The sequence below is a fragment of the Salmo salar genome, chromosome ssa01 (assembly GCF_905237065.1).
Source record: "Salmo salar chromosome ssa01, Ssal_v3.1, whole genome shotgun sequence".
NCBI classification, from domain to species: Eukaryota; Metazoa; Chordata; class Actinopteri; order Salmoniformes; family Salmonidae; genus Salmo; species Salmo salar.
Genome location: NC_059442.1, coordinates 120,182,552 through 120,206,508, shown reverse-complemented (window position 1 = coordinate 120,206,508; position 23,957 = coordinate 120,182,552). Strand labels below are relative to the sequence as shown.

General features: G+C 41.9%; 1 protein-coding gene across 2 annotated transcripts in view; it reads right to left on the bottom strand.

Moving 5' to 3' along the window:
- The window catches only part of LOC106560709 (lysosome membrane protein 2), a 63,099-nt gene extending 41,223 nt beyond the window's left edge, over positions 1–21,876 (bottom strand). Inside the window, exons 1-2 of one of the 2 annotated variants that reach the window (XM_014123870.2) lie at positions 21,324–21,876; positions 3,972–4,129 (exon numbers count right to left, since the gene is read on the bottom strand). In XM_014123870.2, the coding sequence (XP_013979345.1) occupies positions 3,972–4,129; positions 21,324–21,446 (281 nt within the window). In that variant the 5' untranslated portion in view covers positions 21,447–21,876. Of the gene's footprint in view, positions 1–3,971; positions 4,130–7,323; positions 7,382–21,323 lie in introns of those variants that run through there. The other variant, XM_014123878.2, reaches the window with a different exon arrangement.
- Between the last annotated feature and the right edge of the window lie 2,081 nt (positions 21,877–23,957).

The following is a 23,957-nucleotide window of genomic DNA, read 5'->3' as shown; positions in this document are numbered from 1 at the left end:
CGCGTGGCCGCTGCCTCTCTAACCTGGTGGTCCCAGCGCGCACGACCCACGTGGAGTTCCAGGTCTCCGGCAGCCTCTGGAACTGCCGGTCTGCGGCCAACAAGGCAGAGTTCATCTCAGCCTATGCTACCCTCCAGTCCCTCGACTTCTTGGCGCTGACGGAAACATGGATTACCACAGATAACACTGCTACTCCTACTGCTCTCTCCTCGTCTGACCACGTGTTCTCGCATACCCCGAGAGCATCTGGCCAGCGGGGTGGTGGCACTGGAATCCTCATCTCTCTCAAGTGGACATTCTCTCTTTCTCCCCTGACCCATCTGTCTATCTCCTCCTTTGAATTCCATGCTGTCACAGTTACCAGCCCATTCAAGCTTAAAACCTGTTAGGGCTAGGGGGCAGTATTGACACCGCCGGATAAAAAACGTACCCGATTTAATCTGGTTACCACTCCTACCCAGTAACTAGAATATGCATATACTTATTACATATGGATAGGAAACACCCTAAAGTTTCTAAAACTGTTTGAATGGTGTCTGTGAGTATAACAGAACTCATTTGGCAGGCAAAAAACTGAGAAGGTTTCATGCAGGAAGTGGCCTGTCTGACAAGGTGTCGTTCTTCTTGTCTCTGTTTATTGAAGAGTGAGGATCTTAGCTGTCCTGTGACACTTCCTACGGCTGCCATAGGGTCTCAGAAGGCGGCAAAAAGCTGAATGGTGGCTTTGCAGACCCTGGCTGAAAAACATTAGCGCATTTAGATAGTGGTCGATCAGAGAACAGAGACTGGAGGCGTGTGCACGAGGCGACACCATGTTTTTATTCTTTCGTCTTTGAACGAAAACAACAACTCCCGGTCGGAATATTATTGCTTTTTTACGAGAAAAATAGCATAAAAATTGATTTTAAACAGCGGTTGACATGCTTCGAAGTACGGTAATGGAATATTTAGAATTTTTTTGTCACGAAACGCGTCGGGCGCGTAACCCTTCGTCACCCTTGGATAGTGTCTTGAACGCATGAACAAACCGCCACTATTTGGATATAACTATGGATTATTTTGAACCAAATCAACATTTGTTATTGAAGTAGAAGTCCTGGGAGTGCATTCTGACGAAGAACAGCAAAGGTAATCGAATTTTTCTTATAGTAAATCTGAGTTTGGTGAGGGTCAAACTTGGTGGGTGTCAAAATAGCTAGCCTGTGATGGCGAGCTATCTACTCAGAATATTGCAAAATGTGCTTTCACCGAAAAGCATAACAATTATTTTAAGAATTATAGATACAGACCTCCTCTATGCACTCGATATGTCCGATTTTAAAATAGCTTTTTGGTGAAAGCACATTTTGCAATATTCTAAGTACATAGCCCAGGCATCACGGGCTCGCTATTTAGACACCCGGCAAGTTTAGCACTCACCATAATCATATTTACTATTATAAAAGTTTGATTACCTTTTGTTGTCTTCGTCAGAATGCACACCCAGGACTGCTACTTCAATAACAAATGTTGGTTTGGTCCAAAATAATCCATCGTTATATCCGAATAGCGGCGTTTTGTTCGTGCGTTCCAGACACTATCCGAAATGGTAAAGAAGTGTCGCGCGCATGGCGCAATTCGTGACAATAAAATTCTAAATATTCCATTACCGTACTTCGAAGCATGTCAACCGCTGTTTAAAATCAATTTTTACGCCATTTTTCTCGTAGAAAAGCGATAATATTCCGACAGGGAATCTCCTTTTCGGCAAACAGAGGAAAAAATCACAAAGGCGGGGGCGGTCGGGTCACGCGCATAAGCCCAGAGTCCCTTGATCGGCCACTTGAGAAAGGCGATAATGTGTTTCAGCCTGGGGCTGGAATGACGACATTCTGTTTTTTCCCGGGCTCTGAGCGCCTATGGACGACGTGGGAAGTGTCACGTTAGAGCAGAGATCCTTAGTAAAAGATAGAGATGGAAAAGAAGTTCAAGAAATGGTCAGACAGGCCACTTCCTGTAAAGGAATCTCTCAGGTTTTGACCTGCCATTTGAGTTCTGTTATACTCACAGACACCATTCAAACAGTTTTAGAAACTTTAGGGTGTTTTCTATCCATATGTAATAAGTATATGCATATTCTAGTTACTGGGTAGGAGTGGTAACCAGATTAAATCGGGTATGTTTTTTATCCAGCCGTGTCAATACTGCCCCCTAGCCCTAACAGGTTAATGTACAGGCTGAACGGGAGGGGCCCCAGTACTGATCCTTGGGGCACGCCCACATCATAGCTAAGAGTGGGCGACAGCTCATTGCTCACTCTGACACACTGAGTTCTGCCTTCAAGGTACGATTTCATCCATCTCAAGGCATCGGGGGAAAAGTTGAACTTGGACAATTTTGTGATGAGAATATCATGGTTTACAGTATCAAAAGCCTTCCTTAGGTCCAGAAACACAGCCCCAACAACGCCCCCTTTGTCCATCTTGGACTTCACATTTTCCAGACGAAAGCAGTTGGCCGTTTCTGTGGAGTGTTTTGCTCTGAAGCCAAACTGCATGGAGTGTAATGTGAAGGGGCTGTTGTTGAGGTGGGCAATCAGTTGTCCTGCTACACACTTTTCAACAACCTTCGACACCACATATAGTATACTAATAGGCCTGTAGTTACTCACATCAGCAGGGTCGTCCGATTTAAAGATGGCCGTTATTATGGCCGACTTCCATACCCTTGGAAACACCCCCAGACCAATAGATGTGTTGGTGACCTTAGTAATGGGGCCAATGAGTGACTCTTTGTAGTTTTTAAGAAAGGTAGAGTCCAGCCCAAACACTGTATCAGACACTGTATTGTGCCCTTATACCCGTACCTTTACTCATGAATCAATCGCACCTGTTGACTTGACATTGTGTCTTATTTTTCCCGAGTGGGAGCTGTGGTGCTTGGGGAAGAGGGAGAGTGGGACCTGCTGCCTGCTTGGAGCTGTGGTGCTTGGGGAAGAGGGAGAGCAGGACCTGCGGCCTGCTTGGCGGCTGTAGCTTCTTTCTTGGTGGTCATGTGGTTCTAACAAAGCTCACATGCCAGATCCAGTGGGATGCATGGTGCTGAGGATGCAAACACTTATTTATTTTACATCTGTACACCGTGAGTGTTGCTTTATCACTCTCCATCACTGATGTGGAGTACAGCTCCACTGCTAAGTTGTTTTGCGCAGAGGGGGGGGGGTAGCTCCCACCTTTGTTTGTTCACTGTTTCGAGCAGGCTAGTCTTATTTGGAATCAACTTGTCTGCCTGGGAAATAAAAGTGAAAAGCTGCCAATGGTCACATTTCTGCTTCCACGAGTCTCAAAACCACAGTCTCAGACAGTCACTCACCGCTGGCCTGGTTGATTTTTTTCCCCCAGATATGCAAAGCAATTGAGCAAGTACTTGGTTTCGACATTGGCGGACCAAAACTTAACTGAAGTCCTGTGCACCATTATCAGTTTCTATCTGGTTTCTGGCACACATTCATCCATTGACGATAGAAGATAATATTTCAGTTTTTTGTTTAGTATGTTACTAGTTTTTGCTTATAGTAGCCACATAAATGATGCCCTGCGAGTGGTCATGTGCTGAATGCATGGACAGCACGGATATGAGCAGTGTAAAATACAAACATTTAGGAAAAGTCAGGGAAGGAGCAGGGCATAGCTTTTTTGGTGGGCAGATACGTTCCCCTTAAAAAACGTCTCTAGTTTGGTCAAACTTTAAACTTATAAAGGCTTCATAATGGCTTCATAAAGGCTTTATAAGCACTAAATAAATGCTTCACATATCAGTTATAAGCCATGTCATACTACATAAAGGGTGATTTAAAATATCAGTATAGCTGGTGCTTTGCCTACATATAGCTGTAGGTGTATGAGCCAACCTGAGCGATAAACTAGAACTTAGCTTCAGACATCATTCAAAAAGTCTTTATAAACACTACATCAATTCATCACAAATCCTACCTGTATGTGTAAGGGCCAACCTGAGAGACGAAAGGCTTGGCTCCAGCCAGGAACTCGTCTGGGTTGGTGACGTTAAAAAAGAAGTACTGCATGAAGATGGGAGGAGGAGGGTTCTTCCATGTCTCAAACGCACGGCTACCCTCTGTCAGAGTTATCTCCTGAAAGACACAAACATAGAACCAATCAATAAATGTATTTTATAAAGCCCATTTTACATCAGTTGTCAAATTGAATATGAAGAATGCTGAACAATGTGGTCTGTTTTGTCCACTTCAACTTTTGTGTTGCCTGCTCTTTGGTGTTTAGGCCGGTGAGAACATGGTGCAGTTGAAGTCGGAAGTTTACATACACTTAAGTTAGAGTAATTAAAACTCGTTTTTCAACCACACCACAAATGTCTTATTAACAAACTATAGTTTTGGCAAGTCGGTTAGGACATCTACTTTGTGCATGACACAAGGAATTTTTCCAACAATTGTTTACAGACAGATTATTTCATTTATAATTTACTGTATCACAATTCCAGTGGGTCAGAAGTTTACATCCACTAAGTTCCCTGTGCTTTTAAACAGCTTGGAAAATTCCAGAAAATGATGTCATGGCTTTAGAAGCTTCTGATAGGCTAATTGACATCATTCGAGTCAATTAGAGGTGTACCTATGGATGTATTTCAAGGCCTACCTTCAAACTCAGTGCCTCTTTGCTTGACATCATGGGAAAATCAAAAGAAATCAGCCAAGACCTCATAAAAAAAATTGTAGTTCTCCACAAGTCTGGTTCATCCTTGGGAGTGTCAGGTATGCGTAAATGGCTGTACGGGAGTCAGGGAGCAATTTCCAAACGGCTGAAGGTACCACGTTCATCTGTACAAACAATAGTACGCAAATATAAACACCCTGGGACTATGCAGCCGTCATACCACTCAGGAAGGAGACGCGTTCTGTCTCCTAGAGATGAACGTACTTTGGTGCGAAAAGTGCAAATCAATCCCAGAACAACAGCAAAGGACCTTGTGAAGATGCTGGAGGAAACAGGTACAAAAGTATCTAAATCCACAGTAAAACTAGTCCTTGCAAGCCTTCCTCAGCAAGGAAGAAGCCACTGCTCCAAAACCGTCATAAAAAAGCCAGACTACGGTTTGCAGCTGCACATGGGGACAAAGATCACACTTTTTGGAGAAATGTCTTCTGGTCTGATGAAACAAAAATAGAACTGTTTGGCCATAATGACCATTGTTATGTTTGGAGAAAAAGGGGGAGGCTTGCAAGCCAAAGAACACCATCCCAACAGTGAAGCACGGCATCATGTTGTGGGGGTGCTTTGCTGCAGGAAGGACTGGTGCACTTCATAAAATAGATGGCATCATGAGGTTGGAAAATTCTGTGGATATATTGAAGCAACATCTCAGGACATCAGTCCGGAAGTTAAAGCTTGGTCGCAAATGGGTCTTTCAAATGGACAATGACCCCAAGCATACTTCCAAAGTTGTGGCAAAATGGTTAAGGACAACAAAGTCAAGGTATTTGAGTGGCCATCACAAAACTCTGACCTCAATCCTATAGAATATTTGTGGGCAGAACTGAAAAGGGTGTGTGAGCAAGGAGGCCTACAACCCTGACTCCGTTACACCAGCTCTGTCAGGAGAAATGGGCCAAAATTCACCCAACTTATTGTGGGAAGCTTGTGGAAGGCTACCCGAAACGTTTGACGCAAGTTAAACAATTTAAAGGCAATGCTACCAAATACTAATTGAGTGTATGTAAACTAGAGGTCGACATATTATGATTTTTCAACGCCAATACCGATACCGATTATTGGATGACCAAAAAAGCCGATTCCGATTAATCGGCTGATTTATATATATATATATATAATATAATATAATAATATAATATAATAATGTAATAATGTAATAATGACAATTACTACAATACTGAATAAACACTTTTATTTTAACTTAATATAATACATTAAAAAAAAATCTATTTAGCCTCAGATAAATAATGAAACATGTTCAATTTGGTTTAAATAATGCAAAAACAAAGTGTTGGCGAAGAAAGTAAAAGTGCAGTATGTGCCATGTAAAAAAGCTAACGTTTAAGTTCCTTGCTCAGAACATGAGAACATATGAAAGCTAGTGGTTCCTTTTAACATGAGTCTTCAATATTCCCAGGTAAGACGTTTTAGGTTTTAGTTATTATAGGACTATTTCTCTTTATACCATTTGTATTTCATATACCTTTGACTATTGGATGTTCTTATAAGCACTTTAGTATTGCCAGTGTAACAGTATAGCTTCCGTCCCTCTCCTCACTCCTACCTGGGCTCGAACCAGGAACACATCGACAACAGCCACCCTCGAAGCATCGTTACCCATCGCTCCACAAAAGCCACGGCTCTTGCAGAGCAAGGGGAACAACTACTGCAGGTCTCAGAGCGAGTGACGTTTGAAACGCTATTAGCGCGCACCCCGCTAACTAGCTAGCCATTTGACATCGGTTACACCAACCTAATCTTGGGAGTTGATAGGCTTGAAGTCATAAACTGCTCAATGCTTGAAGCACAGCGAAGAGCTGCTGGCAAATGCAGGAAAGTGCTGTTTGAGTGAATGCTTACGAGCCTGCTGCTGCCTACCATCGCTCAGTCAGACTGCTCTATCAAATCATAGACTTAATTATAACATAATAACACACAGAAATACGAGCCTTTGGTCATTAATATGGTAGAATCCGTAAACTATCATTTCGAAAACAAAACGTTTATTCTTTCAGTGAAATACGGAACCGTTCCGTATTTTATCTAACGGATGGCATCCTTAAGTCTAAATATTGCTGTTACATTGTACAACCTTCAATGTTATGTCATAATTATGTACAATTCTGACAAATTAATTACGGTCTTTATTAGGAATAAATGGACTTCACACAGTTCGCAACGAGCCAGGCAGCCCAAACTGCTGTAAATACCCTGACTGCTTGCACGGAACACAAGAGAAGTGACACAATTTCCCTAGTTATAAGAAATGTATGTTAGCAGGCAATATTAACTAAATATGCAGGTTTAAAAATATATACTTGTGTATTGATTTTAAAGAAAGGCATTGATGTTTATGGTTAGTTACACATTGGTGCAACGGCAGTGCTTTTTTTGCGAATGCGCTTGTTAAATCACCACCCGTTTGGCGAAGTAGGCTGTGATTAGATGAGAAATTCACAGGCACCGCATTGATTATATGCAACGCAGGACACGCTAGATAAACTAGTAATATCATCAACCATGTGTAGTTATCTAGTGATTATGTTAAGATTGATTGTTTTTTATAAGATAAGTTTAATGCTACCTAGCAACATACCTTGGCTTCTTGCTGCCCTCGCGTAACAGGTAGTCAGCCTGCCACGCAGGCACCTCATGGAGTGCAATGTAAGGCAGGTGGTTAGAGTGTTGGACTAGTAACCGGAAGGTTGCAAAAACAAATCCCCGAGCTGACAAGGTAAAAATCTGTCATTCTGCCCCTGAACAAGGCAGTTAACCCACCGTTCCTAGGACATCATTGAAAATGAGAATGTGTTCTTAACTGACTTGCCTAGTTAAATAAAGGTGTAAAAAAATACAAAATAAATAAAAATCGGCCACAATCGGTGTCCAAAAATACAGATTACAGATTGTTATGAAAACTTGAAATCGGCCCTAATTAATCGGCCATGCCGATTAATCGGTCGACCTGTAATGTAAACTTCTGACCCACTGGGAATGTGATGAAAGAAATAAAAGCTGAAATAAATTATTCTCTCTACTATTATTCTGACATTTCACATTCTTAAAATAAAGTGGTGATCCTAACTGACCTAAGACATGGACTTTTTATTAGATTTAAATGTCAGGAATTGTGAAAAACTGAGTTTAAATGTATTTGGCTAAGATGTATGTAAACTTCCGACTTCAACTGTACATTTTACAAACCCTGTATATTTTACATTGGTTATCTTGTTTTTATTTGTCCCACCCTTCAGCTCCATCCAACCCCTCCCATCTATCTCTTAACACCATCCATTTTGGATTTCTATTTGCCATATATTTTTCAACTGTGCCGTGATGCTTCACAAAAGTACTGAACCTTTCTATTCTCATAGCTTCTACAGATTGTAAATTAAAGATAAAAACATTTTCTAAATTAATTATAATATTATTCATCGATTGACTATGACTTTTCAAATCACCCAGTATTGCTATCTGCAGCGTTACAGTGTAACCTGTAATTTAAATGGATTTTTATTTGGATTTCCTGTAATGAACATACACAAATATTACTGTTACAGTTTGATCAGGTTGCAATTCCAAGATCCATTTCAATAGCTCACTGTTCTCATTTCACTATACAGTGAAACAACAGATTTCAAAGCTATTTAAAAGCTACTTTTGCACTCAACAAGTATAAACTTTGATACAAAGTATGAGGATTCAGGACTGAATCCTAAAGTAACTTCTTAACATCAGCTCCACTGATGTAAACATCTATTATGCTCAACCATGTCAATATTTGATTTACGCTGGTATACAGTGCATTCAGAAAGTATTCATACCCCTTCCCTTTTTCCACCTTTTGTTATGTTACAGCCTTATTCTAAAATATATATATATATATTTTTTAATTTCATCAATCTACACACAATACCCCATAATGACAAAGCAAAAACAGGTTTTCGATTTTTTTGCACATTTATTCAAGATAAAAAAACAGAAATACCTTACATTAGTATTCAGAACCTTTGCTAGGAGACTCAAAATTGAGCTCAGGTGCATCCTGTTTCCATTGATAATCCTTGAGATGTTTCTACAACTTGATTGGAGTCCACCGATGTGGTAAATTCAATTAATTGGACATAATTTTATTTATACTATTTAGAAAGGCACACACCTGTCTATATAAGGTTCCACAGTTGACAGTGCATTTCAGATCAAAAACCAAGCCATGAGGTCGAAGGAATTGTCCATAGAGCTCTGAGACAGGATTATGTCGATGCACAGATCTGGGGAAGGGCACCAAAAAATGTCTGCAGCATTGAAGGTCCCCAAGAACAGAGTGGCCTCCATCCAGAAAGACAACCATCTCTGCAGCACTCCACCAATCAGGCCTTTATAGTAGAGTGGCCAGACGAAAGCCACTCATTGGGTAAAAGGCACATGACAGCCCGCTTGGAGTTTGCCAAAGGGCACGTAAAGGACTCTCAGACCATGAGAAATAAGATTCTCTGGTCTGATGAAACCAAGATTGAACTCTTTGGCCTGAATGCCAAGCGTCATGTCTCGAGGAAACCTGGCACAATCCCTCTGGCCCAGCCAGAGCCCAAACTTTAACCCGATCGAACATTTCTGGAGAGACCTGCAGAGAAGAATGGGATAATCTCCCCAAATACAGGTGTGCCAAGCTTGTAGCGTCATACCCAATAAGACTCGAGGCAGTAATCGCTGCCAAAGGTGCTTCAACAAAGTACTGAGTAAAGGGTGTGAAAACGTATGTAAATGTGATATTTAAGGTTGTTTTTGCTTTGTAATTATGGGGTATTGTGTGTAGATTGATGATGGGAAAAAAAACGATTTAATCTATTTTAGAGGAAGGCATTAATGTAACAAAATATTGAAAAAGTCAAGGTGGCTATTAAGTGGCTTCCCACGAAAGGATACTTATTTACCTCAATCATAACTCTTTAACTGCTAGAGCAGCACATCCAAAGTTTTGAAACTGAAAGTTCCTTCCTAACTTTGAACATCATGGCTGCAAGAAAACAGGAGAACAAAAACATGCCTCCCTGGGGAGTTGGGTGTGTGGCGATGGAGGGGAGGAGTGGTAGAGGGATGGAGGGGAAAGGCCCTCGCTTTGTCTACGTTTTCCAATGGAAATCCTTTCACCAGCCAAGCTGACTGAGAGAGACACTATAATTTTTGTGTGTGTGTGGATCATGTGATTGGTGAGCTCCATGGCACTGACCTCTGATCTGAACACACAAACACAGAGAGAGAGAGAGAGAGAGAGAGAGAGAGAGAGAGAGAGAGAGAGAGAGAGAGAGAGAGAGAGTCTCTCTGTGTTAATGATGGGTGGGTGAGGGGCGAAGATATGCCCTCTCAACCTCTCCAACGTCAAAACGACCAGCTGAGTTGCTCAGGATAATGTGCCTGTCATCTTAGATAGGAGTGATTTGCCTAGTTAAATAAAGGTTAAATAAAAGTAAATAAACACAGCATATAAGATGATCAACCTCAGTCAGGGTTGTTCTTTTCACGCAACATTCTATGAAAAATATATAACACTTTCTGGTGCAGATGTAACATGTAGGCTTTGATGTTGAGGTCTTTCTTCATGTTGACAAGCTAGGGGTTAAGACCAAATGCATTCATACATTTCCTTCTGTACACAGCCATCTCTAACATGTTGGGGGGCATTGTTCTGGTCTGGGCTAAGATCACCTCTCTAGTTGGCCGATGGTGATCCTTTACTACAGTGACCCAGATAGGGGCTGTGGAGCTGTCAAACACTTCAGGGCTGCGTCTTAAATGGCCCCCCATTCCCTATACAGTGCAGTACTTTTGACCAGAGCTGGTCAAAAGCAAATCACTATATAGGGAATTGGGTGCCACAGCTCTCACTGTTACCCAATAAGCCAGCCTACCATGCTGTATGTAAGAGGCTTACCACACAAAGAGGGCCTACTACTGAGTTCAGAAGGGTTTCTGTGGTTTGAGCTATGAGCTCGGTTCTGTCCCAAATGGCACATTATTCCATATGCCCACAACCCTCTTTCAAGCCATGAGTTGATATGAGGAGTGGTCTCTCCACTATGCCGAGAGGTCCAAGACAATAACAAGTTTGTGTGCACGCGTGCGTATGTGCGTTTGTGTCTGTGCACCTGTTGCATTTCATGTTTTCCTGGCCATCCCTCAGCATCATCTTTAAAGATCCCAACAGACAAAACAAGTTGAAATGATTTAATCGGAATTACAACCAGATTACAACCTGGTTGTGAACTACTAGGCTAGAAGTTCTGCTTGTAATAATTTTTCAAACAGTTTTGACCACTGAGAAGAGTCTTGTGCTATCGTACACATATCTTACACATTCAAAGTTTGCATTACTCATTAATTTACAACTATCTGTCCATAGCAACAAGTGGTGTTATTTATTCAGTGCCTATTGTAAATTGACATACAGATGCCATATCTTAATTTGATTGTCTTGTTGTTGCAAACTTGTTGTTGCAAACTTGTACTGTATTCGATGTTTGAAAAGGCTTTTAAAATTCCACATAAAAATGTCTGACCTGATTTTCCCTAACAAAAAATATATCAACCCCTACAAAAAATGTCCATGATCCACATAACAATTCACATTTCCTCTTGCTGCAGGATTATTTTCCTGCTGTGAGAAACTGGATCAAATTAAGACACAGCATCTGTAACGTCATGAAAGGGAACGTACTCCTCCACTTTATGGGCCCATTAATCTCATGTTATGTAGGAGGAATTGCTTTGTCACTTTAATGACAACTTGACTCATTCAAATTAGTGTTTTTCTTAAGTTCAACCTCATGTTAGGTCTTAAATATCCAATAAATTGGACAAGGGGACCACACAGTCACTCAGTGCACAATGTATGCATCCCAAATTGCACACTTTATAGTGTACTACTTTTGACCAGGGCCCATAGGGTAGTAGTGTACGTTATAGGGAATAGGGTGCCATTTGGGACACACCCCTTTAATGAGTAACCTAATTAAACAAACACTAGAGGCTAAACAAACATTTGTTGTTTCAACATCCACATTTTGTAACATTCACTCCAGAGATAAAGTCCAGATTTGTGTGGTCTATTCTTGGTCAGGTCCATCACATCAGGACAGTGTGTGTGTTGTGTGTCTTTATTTCACCTTTATTTAACCAGGTAGGCAAGTTGAGAACAAGTTCTCATTTACAACTGCGACCTGGCCAAGATAAAGCAAAGCAGTTCGACACATATAACCAGCACAGGAAAAAAAAATGTATGAAATGAAATGTATGCATTCACTACTGTAAGTCGCTCTGGATAAGAGCGTCTGCTAAATTACTAAAATGTAAATGTAAATAACAACACAGAGATACACATGGAGTAAAACAAACATACAGTCAATAATACAGGAGAAAAATAAGTCTATATACAATGTGAGCAAATGAGGTGAGATAAGGGAGGTAAAGGCAATAAATAGGCCATGGTGGCGAAGTAAATAAAATATAGCAATTAAAACACTGGAATGGTAGATTTGATAGTAGATGAGTGTGCAAAGTAGAAATACTGGGGTGCAAAGGAGCAAAATAAATAAATAAATACAGGAGGGGAAGAGGTAGTTGTTTGGGTTATTTATAGATGGGCTATGTACAGGTACAGTGATCTGTGAGCTGCTCTGACAGCTGGAGCTTAAAGCTAGTGAGGGAGATAAGTGTTTCCAGTTTCAGAGATTTTTGTAGTTCGTTCCAGTCATTGGTAGCAGAGAACTGGAAGGAGAGGCGGCCAAAGGAGAAATTGGCTTTGGGGGTGACAAGTGAGATATACTTGCTGGAACGCGTGCTACGGGTGGGTGCAACTATGGTGACCAGCGAGCAGAGATAAGGGGGGACTTTACCTAGCAGGGTCTTGTAGATGACCTGGAGCCAGTGGGTTTGGCGACGAGTATGAAGTGAGGGCCAGCCAAGGAGAGCGTACAGGTCGCAGTGGTGGGTAGTATATGGGGCTTTGGTGACAAAACGGATGGCACTGTGATAGACTGCATCCAATTTGTTGAGTAGGGTGTTGGAGGCTATTTTGTAAATGACATCACCAAAGTCGAGGATTGGTAAGATGGTCAGTTTTACGAGGGTACGATTTGGCAGCATGAGTGAAGGATGCTTTGTTGCGAAATAGGAAGCCAATTCTAGATTTAACTTTGGATTGGAGATGTTTTATGTGAGTCTGGAAGGAGAGTTTACAGTCTAACCAGACACCTAGGTATTTGTAGTTGTCCACATATTCTAAGTCAGAACCGTGCAGAGTAGTGATGCTGAATGGGCGGGCAGGTGCAAGCAGCGATCAGTTGAAGAGCATGAATTTAGTTTTACTTGTATTTAAGAGCAGTTGGAGGCCACGGAAGGAGAGTTGTATGGCATTGAAGCTCGTCTGGAGGGTTGTTAACACAGTGTCCAAAGAAGGGCCAGAAGTATACAGAATGGTGTCGTCTGCGTAGAGGTGGATCAGAGACTCACCAGCAGCAAGAGCGACATCGTTGATATATACAGAGAAGAGAGTTGGCCCAAGAATAGAACCCTGTGGCACACCCATAGAGACTGCCAGAGGCCCGGACAACAGGCCCTCAGATTAGACACACTGAACTCTGTCGGAGAAGTAGTTGGTGAACCAGGCGAGGCAATCATTTGAGAAACCAAGGCTGTTGAGTCTGCCGATGAGGATGTGGTGATTGACAGAGTCGAAAGCCTTGGCCAGGTCAATGAATAAGGCTGCACAGTATTGTTTCTTATTGATGGTGGTTAAGATATCGTTTAGAACCTTGAGCGTGGCTGAGGTGCACCCATGACCAGCTCTGAAACCAGATTGCATTGCGCAGAAGGTACTGTGGGATTCGAAATGGTCGGTGATCTGTTTGTTAACTTGGCTTTCGAAGACCTTAGAAAGGCAGGGTAGGACAGATATAGGTCTGTAGCAGTTTGGGTCAAGAGTGTGTCCCCCCTTTGAAGAGGGGGATGACCGCAGCTGCTTTCCAATCTTTGGGAATCTCAGACGACACGAAAGAGAGGTTGAACAGGCTAGTAATAGGGGTTGCAACAATTTCGGCAGATAATTTTAGAAAGAAAGGGTCCAGATTGTCTAGCCCGGCTGATATGTGGGGGTCCAGATTTTGCAGCTCTTTCAGAACATCAGCTGACTGGAGGTGCTCTTATTCTCCATGGACTTTACAATGTCCCAGAACTTTTTTGAGTTTGTGTTGCAGGAAAAAAATGTCTGCTTGAAAAAGCTAGCCTTGGCATATTGGTTTCTAACTTCCCTAAAAAGTTGTATTTCACGGGGGCTGTTCGATGCTAATGCAGAACGCCACAGGATGTTTTTGTGTTGGTTAAGGGCAGTCAGGTCTGGAGAGAACCAAGGGCTATATCTGTTCCTGGTTCTAAATTTCTTGAATGGGGCATGCTTATTTAAGATGGTGAGGAAGGCATTTAACCTGTTAGGGCTAGGGGGCATTATTGACACGGCCGGATAAAAAACGTACCCGATTTAATCTGGTTACTACTCCTGCCCAGTAACTAGAATATGCATATAATTATTGGCTTTGGATAGAAAACACCCTAAAGTTTCTAAAACTGTTTGAATGGTGTCTGTGAGTATAACAGAACTCAAATGGCAGGCCAAAACCTGAGAAGATTCCATGCAGGAAGTGGCCTGTCTGACAAGTTGTGTTTCATCTTGGCTCTTTTTATTGAAGACTGAGGATCTTTGCTCTAACGTGACACTTCCTACGGCTCCCATAGGCTCTCAGAGCCCGGGAAAAAGCTGAACGATATCGAGGCAGCCTCTGGCTGAAACACATTATCGCTTTTGGCAAGTGGCCGATCAGAGTACTATGGGCTTAGGCGCGTGCCCGTGTCGACCGAATGCTTTATTTTCTTTCGTCTGTTTACCTAAACGCAGATTCCCGGTCGGAATATTATCGCTTTTTTATGAGAAAAATGGCATAAAAATTGATTTTAAACAGCGGTTGACATGCTTCGAAGTACGGTAATGGAATATTTAGACATTTTTTGTCACGAATTGCGCCATACTCGTCACCCTTATTTACCCTTTCGGATAGTGTCTTGAACGCACGAACAAAACACCGCTGTTTGGATATAACTATGGATTATTTTGAACCAAACCAACATTTGTTATTGAAGTAGAATTCCTGGGAGTGCATTCTGACGAAGACAGCAAAGGTAATAACATTTTTCTTATAGTAAATCTGACTTTGGTGAGTGCTAAACTTGCTGGGTGTCTAAATAGCTAGCCCTGTGATGCTGGGCTATCTACTGAGAATATTGCAAAATGTGCTTTCACCGAAAAGCTATTTTAAAATCGGACATATCGAGTGCATAGAGGAGTTCTGTATCTATAATTCTTAAAATAATTGTTATGCTTTTTGTGAACGTTTATCGTGAGTAATTTAGTAAATTCACCGGCAGTGTTCGGTGGGAATGCTAGTCACATGCTAGTCACATGCTAATGTAAAAAGCTGGTTTTTGATATAAATATGAACTTGATTGAACAAAACATGCATGTATTGTATAACATAATGTCCTAGGGTTGTCATCTGATGAAGATCATCAAAGGTTAGTGCTGCATTTAGCTGTGGTTTGGGTTTATGTGACATTATATGCTAGCTTGAAAAATGGGTGTCTGATTATTTCTGGCTGGGTACTCTGCTGACATAATCTAATGTTTTGCTTTCGTTGTAAAGCCTTTTTGAAATCGGACAGTGTGGTTAGATTAACGAGAGTCTTGTCTTTAAAATGGTGTAAAATAGTCATATGTTTGAAAAATTGAAGTTTTTGCATTTTTGAGGTTTTTGAATACCGCGCCACGGGATTACACTGGCTGTTACGTAGGTGGGACGATTTGGTGCCACCTACCCTAGAGAGGTTAAAAAAAATAACCAGGCATTCTCTACTGACGGGATGAGGTCGATATCCTTCCAGGATACCCGGGCCAGGTCGATTCGAAAGGCCTGCTCACTGAAGTGTTTCAGGGAGCGTTTGATAGTGATGAGTGGAGGTCGTTTGACCACTGACCCATTACGGATGCAGGCAATGAGGCAGTGATCGCTGAGATCATGGTTGAAAACAGCAGAGGTGTATTTAGAGGGCAAATTTGTTAGGATAATATCTATGAGGGTGCCCGTGTTTACAGCATTGGAGTTGTACCAGGTAGGTTCATTGATAATTTGCGTGAGATTGAGGGCATCAAGCTTAGATTGTAGGATGGCCGGGGTGTTAAGCATGTCACAGTTCAGGTCACCGAGCTCTGAAGATAGATGGGAGGCAATCAGTTCACATATGGTGTCCAGAGCACAGCTGGGGGCAGAGGGTGGTCTATAGCAGGCGGCAACGGTAACAGACTTGTTTTTAGAGAGGTGGATTTTTAAAAGTAGAAGTTCAAATTGTTTGGGTGCAGACCTGATAGTAGGACAGAAATCTGCAGGCTATCTCTGCAGTAGATTGCAACACCACCCCCTTTGGCCATTCTATCTTGTCTGAAAATGTTGTAGTTAGGGATGGAGATTTCAGAGTTATTGGTGGTCTTCCTAAGCCAGGATTCAGACACGGCTAAGACATCCGGGTTGGCAGAGTGTGCTAAAGCAGTGAATAAAACAAATTTAGGGAGGAGGCTTCTAATGTTAACATGCATGAAGCCAAGGCTTTTACGGTTACAGAAGTCATCAAAAGAGAGCGCCTGGGGAATAGGAGTGGAGCTAGGCACTGCATGGCCTGGATTCACCTCTACATCGCCAGAGGAACAGAGGAGGAGTAGGATAAGTGTACGGCTAAAAGCCATGAGAATTGGACTTCTAGGACGTCCGGAACAGAGAGTAAAAGGGACAGGTTTCTGGGGGCAATAAAATAGATTCAAGGCATAGTGTACAGACAAAGGTATGGTAGGATGTGAATACAGTCAAGGTAAACCTAGGCATTGACTGATGAAGAAAGAGATATTGTCTCTAGTAACATCATTGAAACCAGGTGATGTCATCGCATGTGTGGGTGGTGGAACTGAAGGGTTGGATAAGGTATAATGAGCAGGGCTAGAGGCTCTACAGTGAAATAAGCCAATAAACACAAACCAGAACAGCAATGGACAAGGCATATTGACATTAAGGAGAGGCATGCTTAGCTGAGTGATCATAAGGGTCCAGTGAGTAGTGAGGTTGGTTGGGGTCACGGCGATTCAGACAGCTAGCCGAACCATGGGTAGCAAGCTAGCAGAAGATGGAGGTCTGTTTTTAGCCACCCCGTGCGTTTCTGTCTGTAGATTAGTGGGTTCCGTGTGGTAGAGGGGACCAATCCAATTGTCAAAATAGTTATAGTTATAGTGGCCCAAGAAGATTGTTCAATAGACCTGTTCAGATAGCAGCCAATATGCTCAAGACAGCTAACGATTAGCGGGCTGCAGTTAGCAGATGGGCGTTCAGGTTACGTCGTGATGGAGGGGCCAGTTGAATAACTCCCTTGGGCAGATAACGTCGGAATTCCAGTCGTGAAGGCCCGGTGGGGCTCCGCATCGGCAGTAAAACGGGTCTGGATAGGTGATTGTAGCCCAGGAGTGGCTGATGGAACTCTTCAGCCGGCTAGCTCCGGGATAATTGGTGTTTGCTCTGGAATCGACGTTAGCAAATAGTCACTCGGATAGCAGCTAGTTAGCTGCAAGATCCAGGTGTAAATGTCCAGAGCTTGCGGTAGAAATCCGGGGATATGGAGAGAAAATAGGTCCAGTATGCTCTGGTCTGAGTCGCGTTGTACAAAACTGGCGATAGCTTTCCGAGCTAAAGGATAGCTGATGACCGCTAGCCGTGGTTAGCTGAATACTAACGTTGGCTAGTGAGCTGGCTAACTTCTGGCTAGCTTCTGTTGTGGATTTTGGATACGAGGTGAATAATACTTACAAAAATTAAATAAAATAAAAAACAGATCCGCACCACATTTGGTGAGGCGTGTTGCAGAAGTTGAGTTTCTCGAAAAAATATACAAAAAGGTATGCGAAGAAAAAGACAAAAAATACATACACACGGGACAAGACGAGGACAAAGGACGTCTGACTGCTACGCCATCTTGGAAACCTTGAAGAAGCTATAGAAATAGAATATAAACTCAATAGAAGCGTTGTTTCTTGTACTATTGTCTCTTGTGTCTTTAGAGGACTGTTTCACTTTGATGTCCTTTTTCTTCTGTCCTTATTTTGTCTCTCTTTTCTTCTGTTAACTAGATATTCTTTGTTATTCTTTGTTAGCTAGCTAGCTTCTTTCAGGAGAGTCCCTAGCAACTGCTTAGCAACTGGTAAACAATTCAGCTAGCTAAGATAACTGTGCAATTTTATGAAACATTTTTACTTTTTCAAAAGCCTATCTTCTTTGTTTGTTGCTTGCTTTGTCTCCTATTCAGTCTCCTACTCCTAGTCTCACATCAGGATAGTGAGTAAAGGATCATTGTTTGCCTGGCTGGCATAACCTCTGCATACCTCACGGTAAACAGGGGTAATACTGTAGATTTAGGTCAGGGGAGCAGACTAGCCTAATTATCTGACAACATTTCCTATGTATTATTTGTTTTTGGAAAGACAGATGCACCCGGGATGGTATGTCAGGGTGGCACAACTGTTACTACTAGTTCACATCTGGCTTATTTTACACTTGTCTCTCACCCAATTGGCTGACTCCTAAGATCTATAACCCTGGTCTGTTACCCAATTGGCTGACACCTAAAATGTATAATCCTTGTCGCTCACCCAATTGGATGACTCCTAAGATTTAGAGGCCTTGTCTGTCACCCATTGGCTGATACATAAAATCTATAATCCTTGTCTCTCACCCAATTGGATGACTACTAAGATTTAGAGGCCTTGTCTGTCACCCAATTGGCTGACTCCCAAGACCTAGAACCCTAGATGGGCAATGGCTGTGATAGGAGAAAGCTGAGGATGGATACACAACATTGTAATTACTCCTCAATACTAACCTAATTTACAGAGTGAAAAGAAGGTATACAAATATTCCAAAACATGCATCCTGTTTGCAACAAGGCAGTAAAGTAATACTTCAAAACATTTGGCAAAGCAATTAACTTTTAGTCCTAAATACAAAGTGTTATGTTTGGGGCAAATCCAATACAACACATTACTGAGTAAAACCATCGCCAAGCAGCTTGGTGAGAAGGTGACAACAGTTGGTGCGATTATTTGCAAATGGAAGAAACACAAAAGAACTGTCAAACTCCCTTGGCCTGGGGCTCCATGCAAGATCTCACCTCGTGGAGTTGCAATGATCATGAGAACGGTGAGGAATCAGCCCAGAACTACACCGGAGGATCTTGTCAATGATCTCAAGGCAGCTGGGACCATAGTCACCAAGAAAACAATTGGTAACACACTACGCCGTGAAGGACTGGAATCCTGCAGCGCCCGCAAGGTTCCCCTGCTCAAGAAAGCACATATACATGCCCGTCTGAAGATTGCCAATGAACATCTGAATGATTCAGAGGACAACTGGGTGAAAGTGTTGTGGTCAGATGAGACCAAAATGGAGCTCTTTGGCATCAACTCAACCCGCCGTGTTTGGAGGAGGAGGAATGCTGCCTATGACCCCAAGAACACCATCCCCACCGTCAAACATGGAGGTGGAAACATTATGCTTTGGGGGTGTTTTTCTGCTAAGGGGACAGGACAACTTCACAGCATCAAAGGGACGATGGACGGGGCCATGTACCGTCAAATCTTGGGTGAGAACCTCTTTCCCTCAGCCAGGGCATTGAAAATGGGTCGTGGATCGGTATTCCAGCATGACAATGACCCAAAACACACGGCCAAGGCAACAAAGGAGTGGCTCAAGAAGAAGCACATTAAGGTCCTGGAGTGGCCTAATCCCATAGAAAATCTGTGGAGGGAGCTGAAGGTTCGAGTTGCCAAACGTCAGCCTCGAAACCTTAATGACTTGGAGAAGATCTGCAAAGAAGAGTGGGACAAAATCCCTCCTGAGATGTGTGCAAACCTGGTGGCCAACTACAAGAAACGTCTGACCTCTGTGATTGCCAACAAGGGTTTTGCCACCAAGTACTAAGTCATGTTTTGCAGAGGGGTCAAATACTTATTTCCCTCATTAAAATGCAAATCATTTTATAACATTTTTGACATGCGTTTTTCTGGATTTTTTTGTTGTTATTCTGTCTCTCACTGTTCAAATAAACCTACCATTAAAATTATAGACTGATCATTTCTTTGTCAGTGGGCAAACGTACAAAATCAGCAGGGGATCAAATACATTTTTCCCTCACTGTATATGCCTACCCTTCCACCATCCTTCCACCTCATTTTACACTCCAACATGATATAATAGGAAAACGTCATCCTGACATGGTTTTGCAAAAAGTTAAATGTCACGGTAGCTGATATTTTTCTCAGTACGTTGCAGTCAATGGAAAAAGATCACTGTCGCAGTGTTAACATTTTTCTTGTTTATATTATCTCATGTCTGTCTCTGTCTCACTCTCTACCTCCTCTTTATCCCTCCCTCCCTCATTATCTTCTCTCTCCCTCCCCCTTCTTTCACACCCTCCACCTTTCTCACCCTCTCTGTCTCTCTCGCTCTCTCCACCTCCCTCACTTTCCCTTCTTTCCCTCCCCCTCCTTTCATCTGTCTCCCTTCTCTGCCTGTCTCTTGAGTCTCTCTCCCCTCCCTCCTTCTCCCTCTCCCCCCTCCTTCACTCCCTGCCTTTTCTCTCTCTCCTCCCCTCTCCATTATCTCACCCTCCTTCTTACCTCTCTCCCCCTCCTCTAATCACTGTTTCTCCCTCTCCCTCCTCTCTCCCACCTCTGTCTGTCTGACATGTAGACAGACAGACAAACAGACACAGACAGACAGACAGACTGTCTTATGTAACCATACCAAGTGTAACATATCATACTAATTTGAGAGTCCCGGATTTTCATTAACTATGTGACATCTAGTCTATGAGACCAGCCTAAAACTCAGTGACCTATGCATTGATTCTGAGAAAACGTCCGCTGCAGTTTGTTGAACTTCACAGAGGGGTGCACTAAGCTATTTTGTTCTCGGTACCCCAAGCAAAATTATTCGGACAGATTGGTGCCTGATGATTTGCAGTCGCTAACCTGTATTTATGATTGTCTCATAGTAATTAGGCGGGTGCTTACGTTTGTCCTATTTTACACATGTACATGTGTGTGAATTAGAAATTAGTTTTTTTTTAATATCCTACTCCCCTGAAACACCCTCAGAGAGTGAGGTCACGGCCAGGGATAAGCCATTATTGACAGCAACCCTAGAGCAATTAGGGTTAAGTGCCTTGCTCAAGGACACGTTGACAGATTTTTCACTTAGTTGGCTCAGGAACCTAGTCAAAAAACGACCTTTCGGTTAAATGGCCCAAAGTTCTTAACCGCTAGGCTACTTGCTCCCACGCCTCATGACATTGTAACACTGCTGTAACACTGCATTTTGATTTATTTGGCACCTGTGGAATATTTGACGTGCAAATATAACATGAAAATTTATAAAAACTTTTGCATTCTTCTTAACTTACCTTTTTTAACCGGTTATGTATTACAGTTTGAAATACTTGAGCCACAAACAAGCCAATCCCGATGAACAGCAGATGAGCGCAGACAATCCCAATTCCATATACAGCACAAGATCTTTGAGTCATGATGCAGGACAACAGCGCGTAAAAGTTTTAACACAGCAAGAAGAGGACTATACCGTTGAAATGTGGCAACTGAGCCAGGGCGCTTTTATCTTCAAGTTCCTTCAGTTCACGTGCATACATTAAGAACAAAACATCGTCAAAGTTGACCTTGTTGTCCGCTTTTGTGGTTTGTGGTCAGTTTTCCGTTTTTCAGTAACTTGTAAAGTGGTAGAACTTGGATTCTGTATTAGTTACCGATTTTATCTGTTTATTCTAATCGAATATCATGGTAATCACTTCTTTACTCTTCTTAGTTTTAAGTCATTGCAAGAAAAGGGATGTATGCTAAGTTTAGTTATCTGCTGCCTGGTTAATAATGAGATCTTTCACAATAAAAGGAGGTCGTCTGCAATCCGGGGTGGTGACGGTGTAATAAACTGTATGAATAATGCCAGTGGATATTTGTAGGTTAGTGAGAAGGTCGCGCTTGTGCGCTAAGCGAATGTTGATTGGTCACAACGCAATGTCTGCTGTTGTCCCTTCAACACGTGTGTCAATACGGTTACTGTTTCTGCCTGATTGAGAGGAAAAGTAACAGTGTTGTATTCATTAGTGCACACTGTAGAAAACGCTTTGCAATTAAAACGAGCGTTTGTTATTGGACAAATTCAGGTTAGCCGGTCCCCGCTTCGGCCCGTTTGCTTCTGTTTGCTTTCTAGTGAGTACACCCCAGGGTTGGCTGACTTGCTACTCACACAGGTTATGGGCAGACAGCCTAAAATTCACCCAGATCCTTGCTTCATAATGGTGCATAAAAGAGCTGGATAAAATAATTTGAAGACAATTATCCATTGTGGATAAAATAATTTGAAAACAATTATCCATGTGGAGATAATTTAATATAATTTTCTATTTTTTTAATTTAATTAATTGTTTCACACTATTTGCATGGATTGAAATGATTTGACATCAAACTACAAGGGCAAATTCAGGGCTGGAAGTTGTAATTCTAATGTGTAATAAGTGTAATAAGTAATATAAGAACTTCTAGACATTTCATATAGTAACATATTCAAATATAAAGGTTTTAGTTTAGTTATAGGATGTTTAAAAGACAATTTGTCAGTTGCAGAGTCCTCTTTAGAGGACTCTTAGACGGAAAACATGTTGACTCTACACGAATAAGACATAGTTTGTAAAACATTGCGTGTTAAAGCTTAGAGTGCTATTTCCTTTTCTCCCACAAACAAATGTTCAGTTTAGTTTGCCCCTCATTTTGCACTGAATGTCTAATTTACAAATAATAGGATGGTAACAGGCCATTGAGGCCAAGGAGAGTCTTGACCCTGAAGTACAATGCTATCTAAAAAGGTTCTCTGAATACCCAGAAGGTCGGGTGTGGCACTGGCTAGGATAAATAATGTCAGACACTATACATTTGCAGCATGCCAAATGAGCATCTATGTAAACTTGTATTTGTATGGACTAGCGATGCAATTACAAATAAAATAAAAATATACAATGTCAAAGCCTTTTTTTTCTCTATCCATACAGTATGACGCACCTCATGATACAGACAGAGTATATTCTAGAAATGACCCAAATGTTTTTTGAATCAGAACTTTTAGAGAGTGAAGAACTAAATATAAACATACGGATACTGTATTTATCATGCCTTAGCCACACCCGACCTTCCGGGTCTTCAGAAGACCTTTTTCCAACTTTGGGCAAAGAGTAATGGTTAGGGGGCCTTCTCATCAAAATAAAGGCTTTTAGAGGGGGGTTGAATAAGTGCAGTACCCATTTATTACACATACTGTATATAGAGGCTCTCAGGGCCATGAAATAGCCAGTTATTTCCTAAGTATGAGTTCTCTGCAGGGATCAAATTACATTGGGGCTATGAGGGGTAGGGCACCTCCATAACAAATCAGGACCACCCCAAGTTTTGTAAGTGAGACTATCAGCACATTCAGATAACAGTGTAACCCATCCCTTAATAATGCTCGCAGAAGCCTCTGACTTGTCCAAGCAACATGAGTCTGGCCAGCGAGGCTTGTGGGGGCTGTTTTGTTAGACTTCAGTGTGGCTTTTGACATTATCAATCATAGTCTGCTGCTGGAAAACGTATCTGTTATGGCTTTTACACCCCCTCTACATTGTGGATAAAGAGTTACCTGTCTAACAGAACACAGAGGGTGTTCTTTAATGGAAGTCTCTCCAACATAATCCAGGTAGAATCAAAATCAACATCAAATAAAATAAAATGTATTGGTCACCTACACATTGTTAGTAGATTGTGAGTGTAGCGAAATGCTTGTGCTTCTAGTTCCGACAGTGCAGCAATAACCAACAAGTAATATCTAAGGATTCGACAACATATACCTAATACACACAAATCTAAGTAAAGGAATATATAGATTTTTATTTTATCAGGTAAGTTGACTGAACACATTCTCATTTACAGCAATAACCTGGGGAATAGTTACAGGGGAGATGAATGAGTCAATTGTAAACTAGGGATGATTAGGT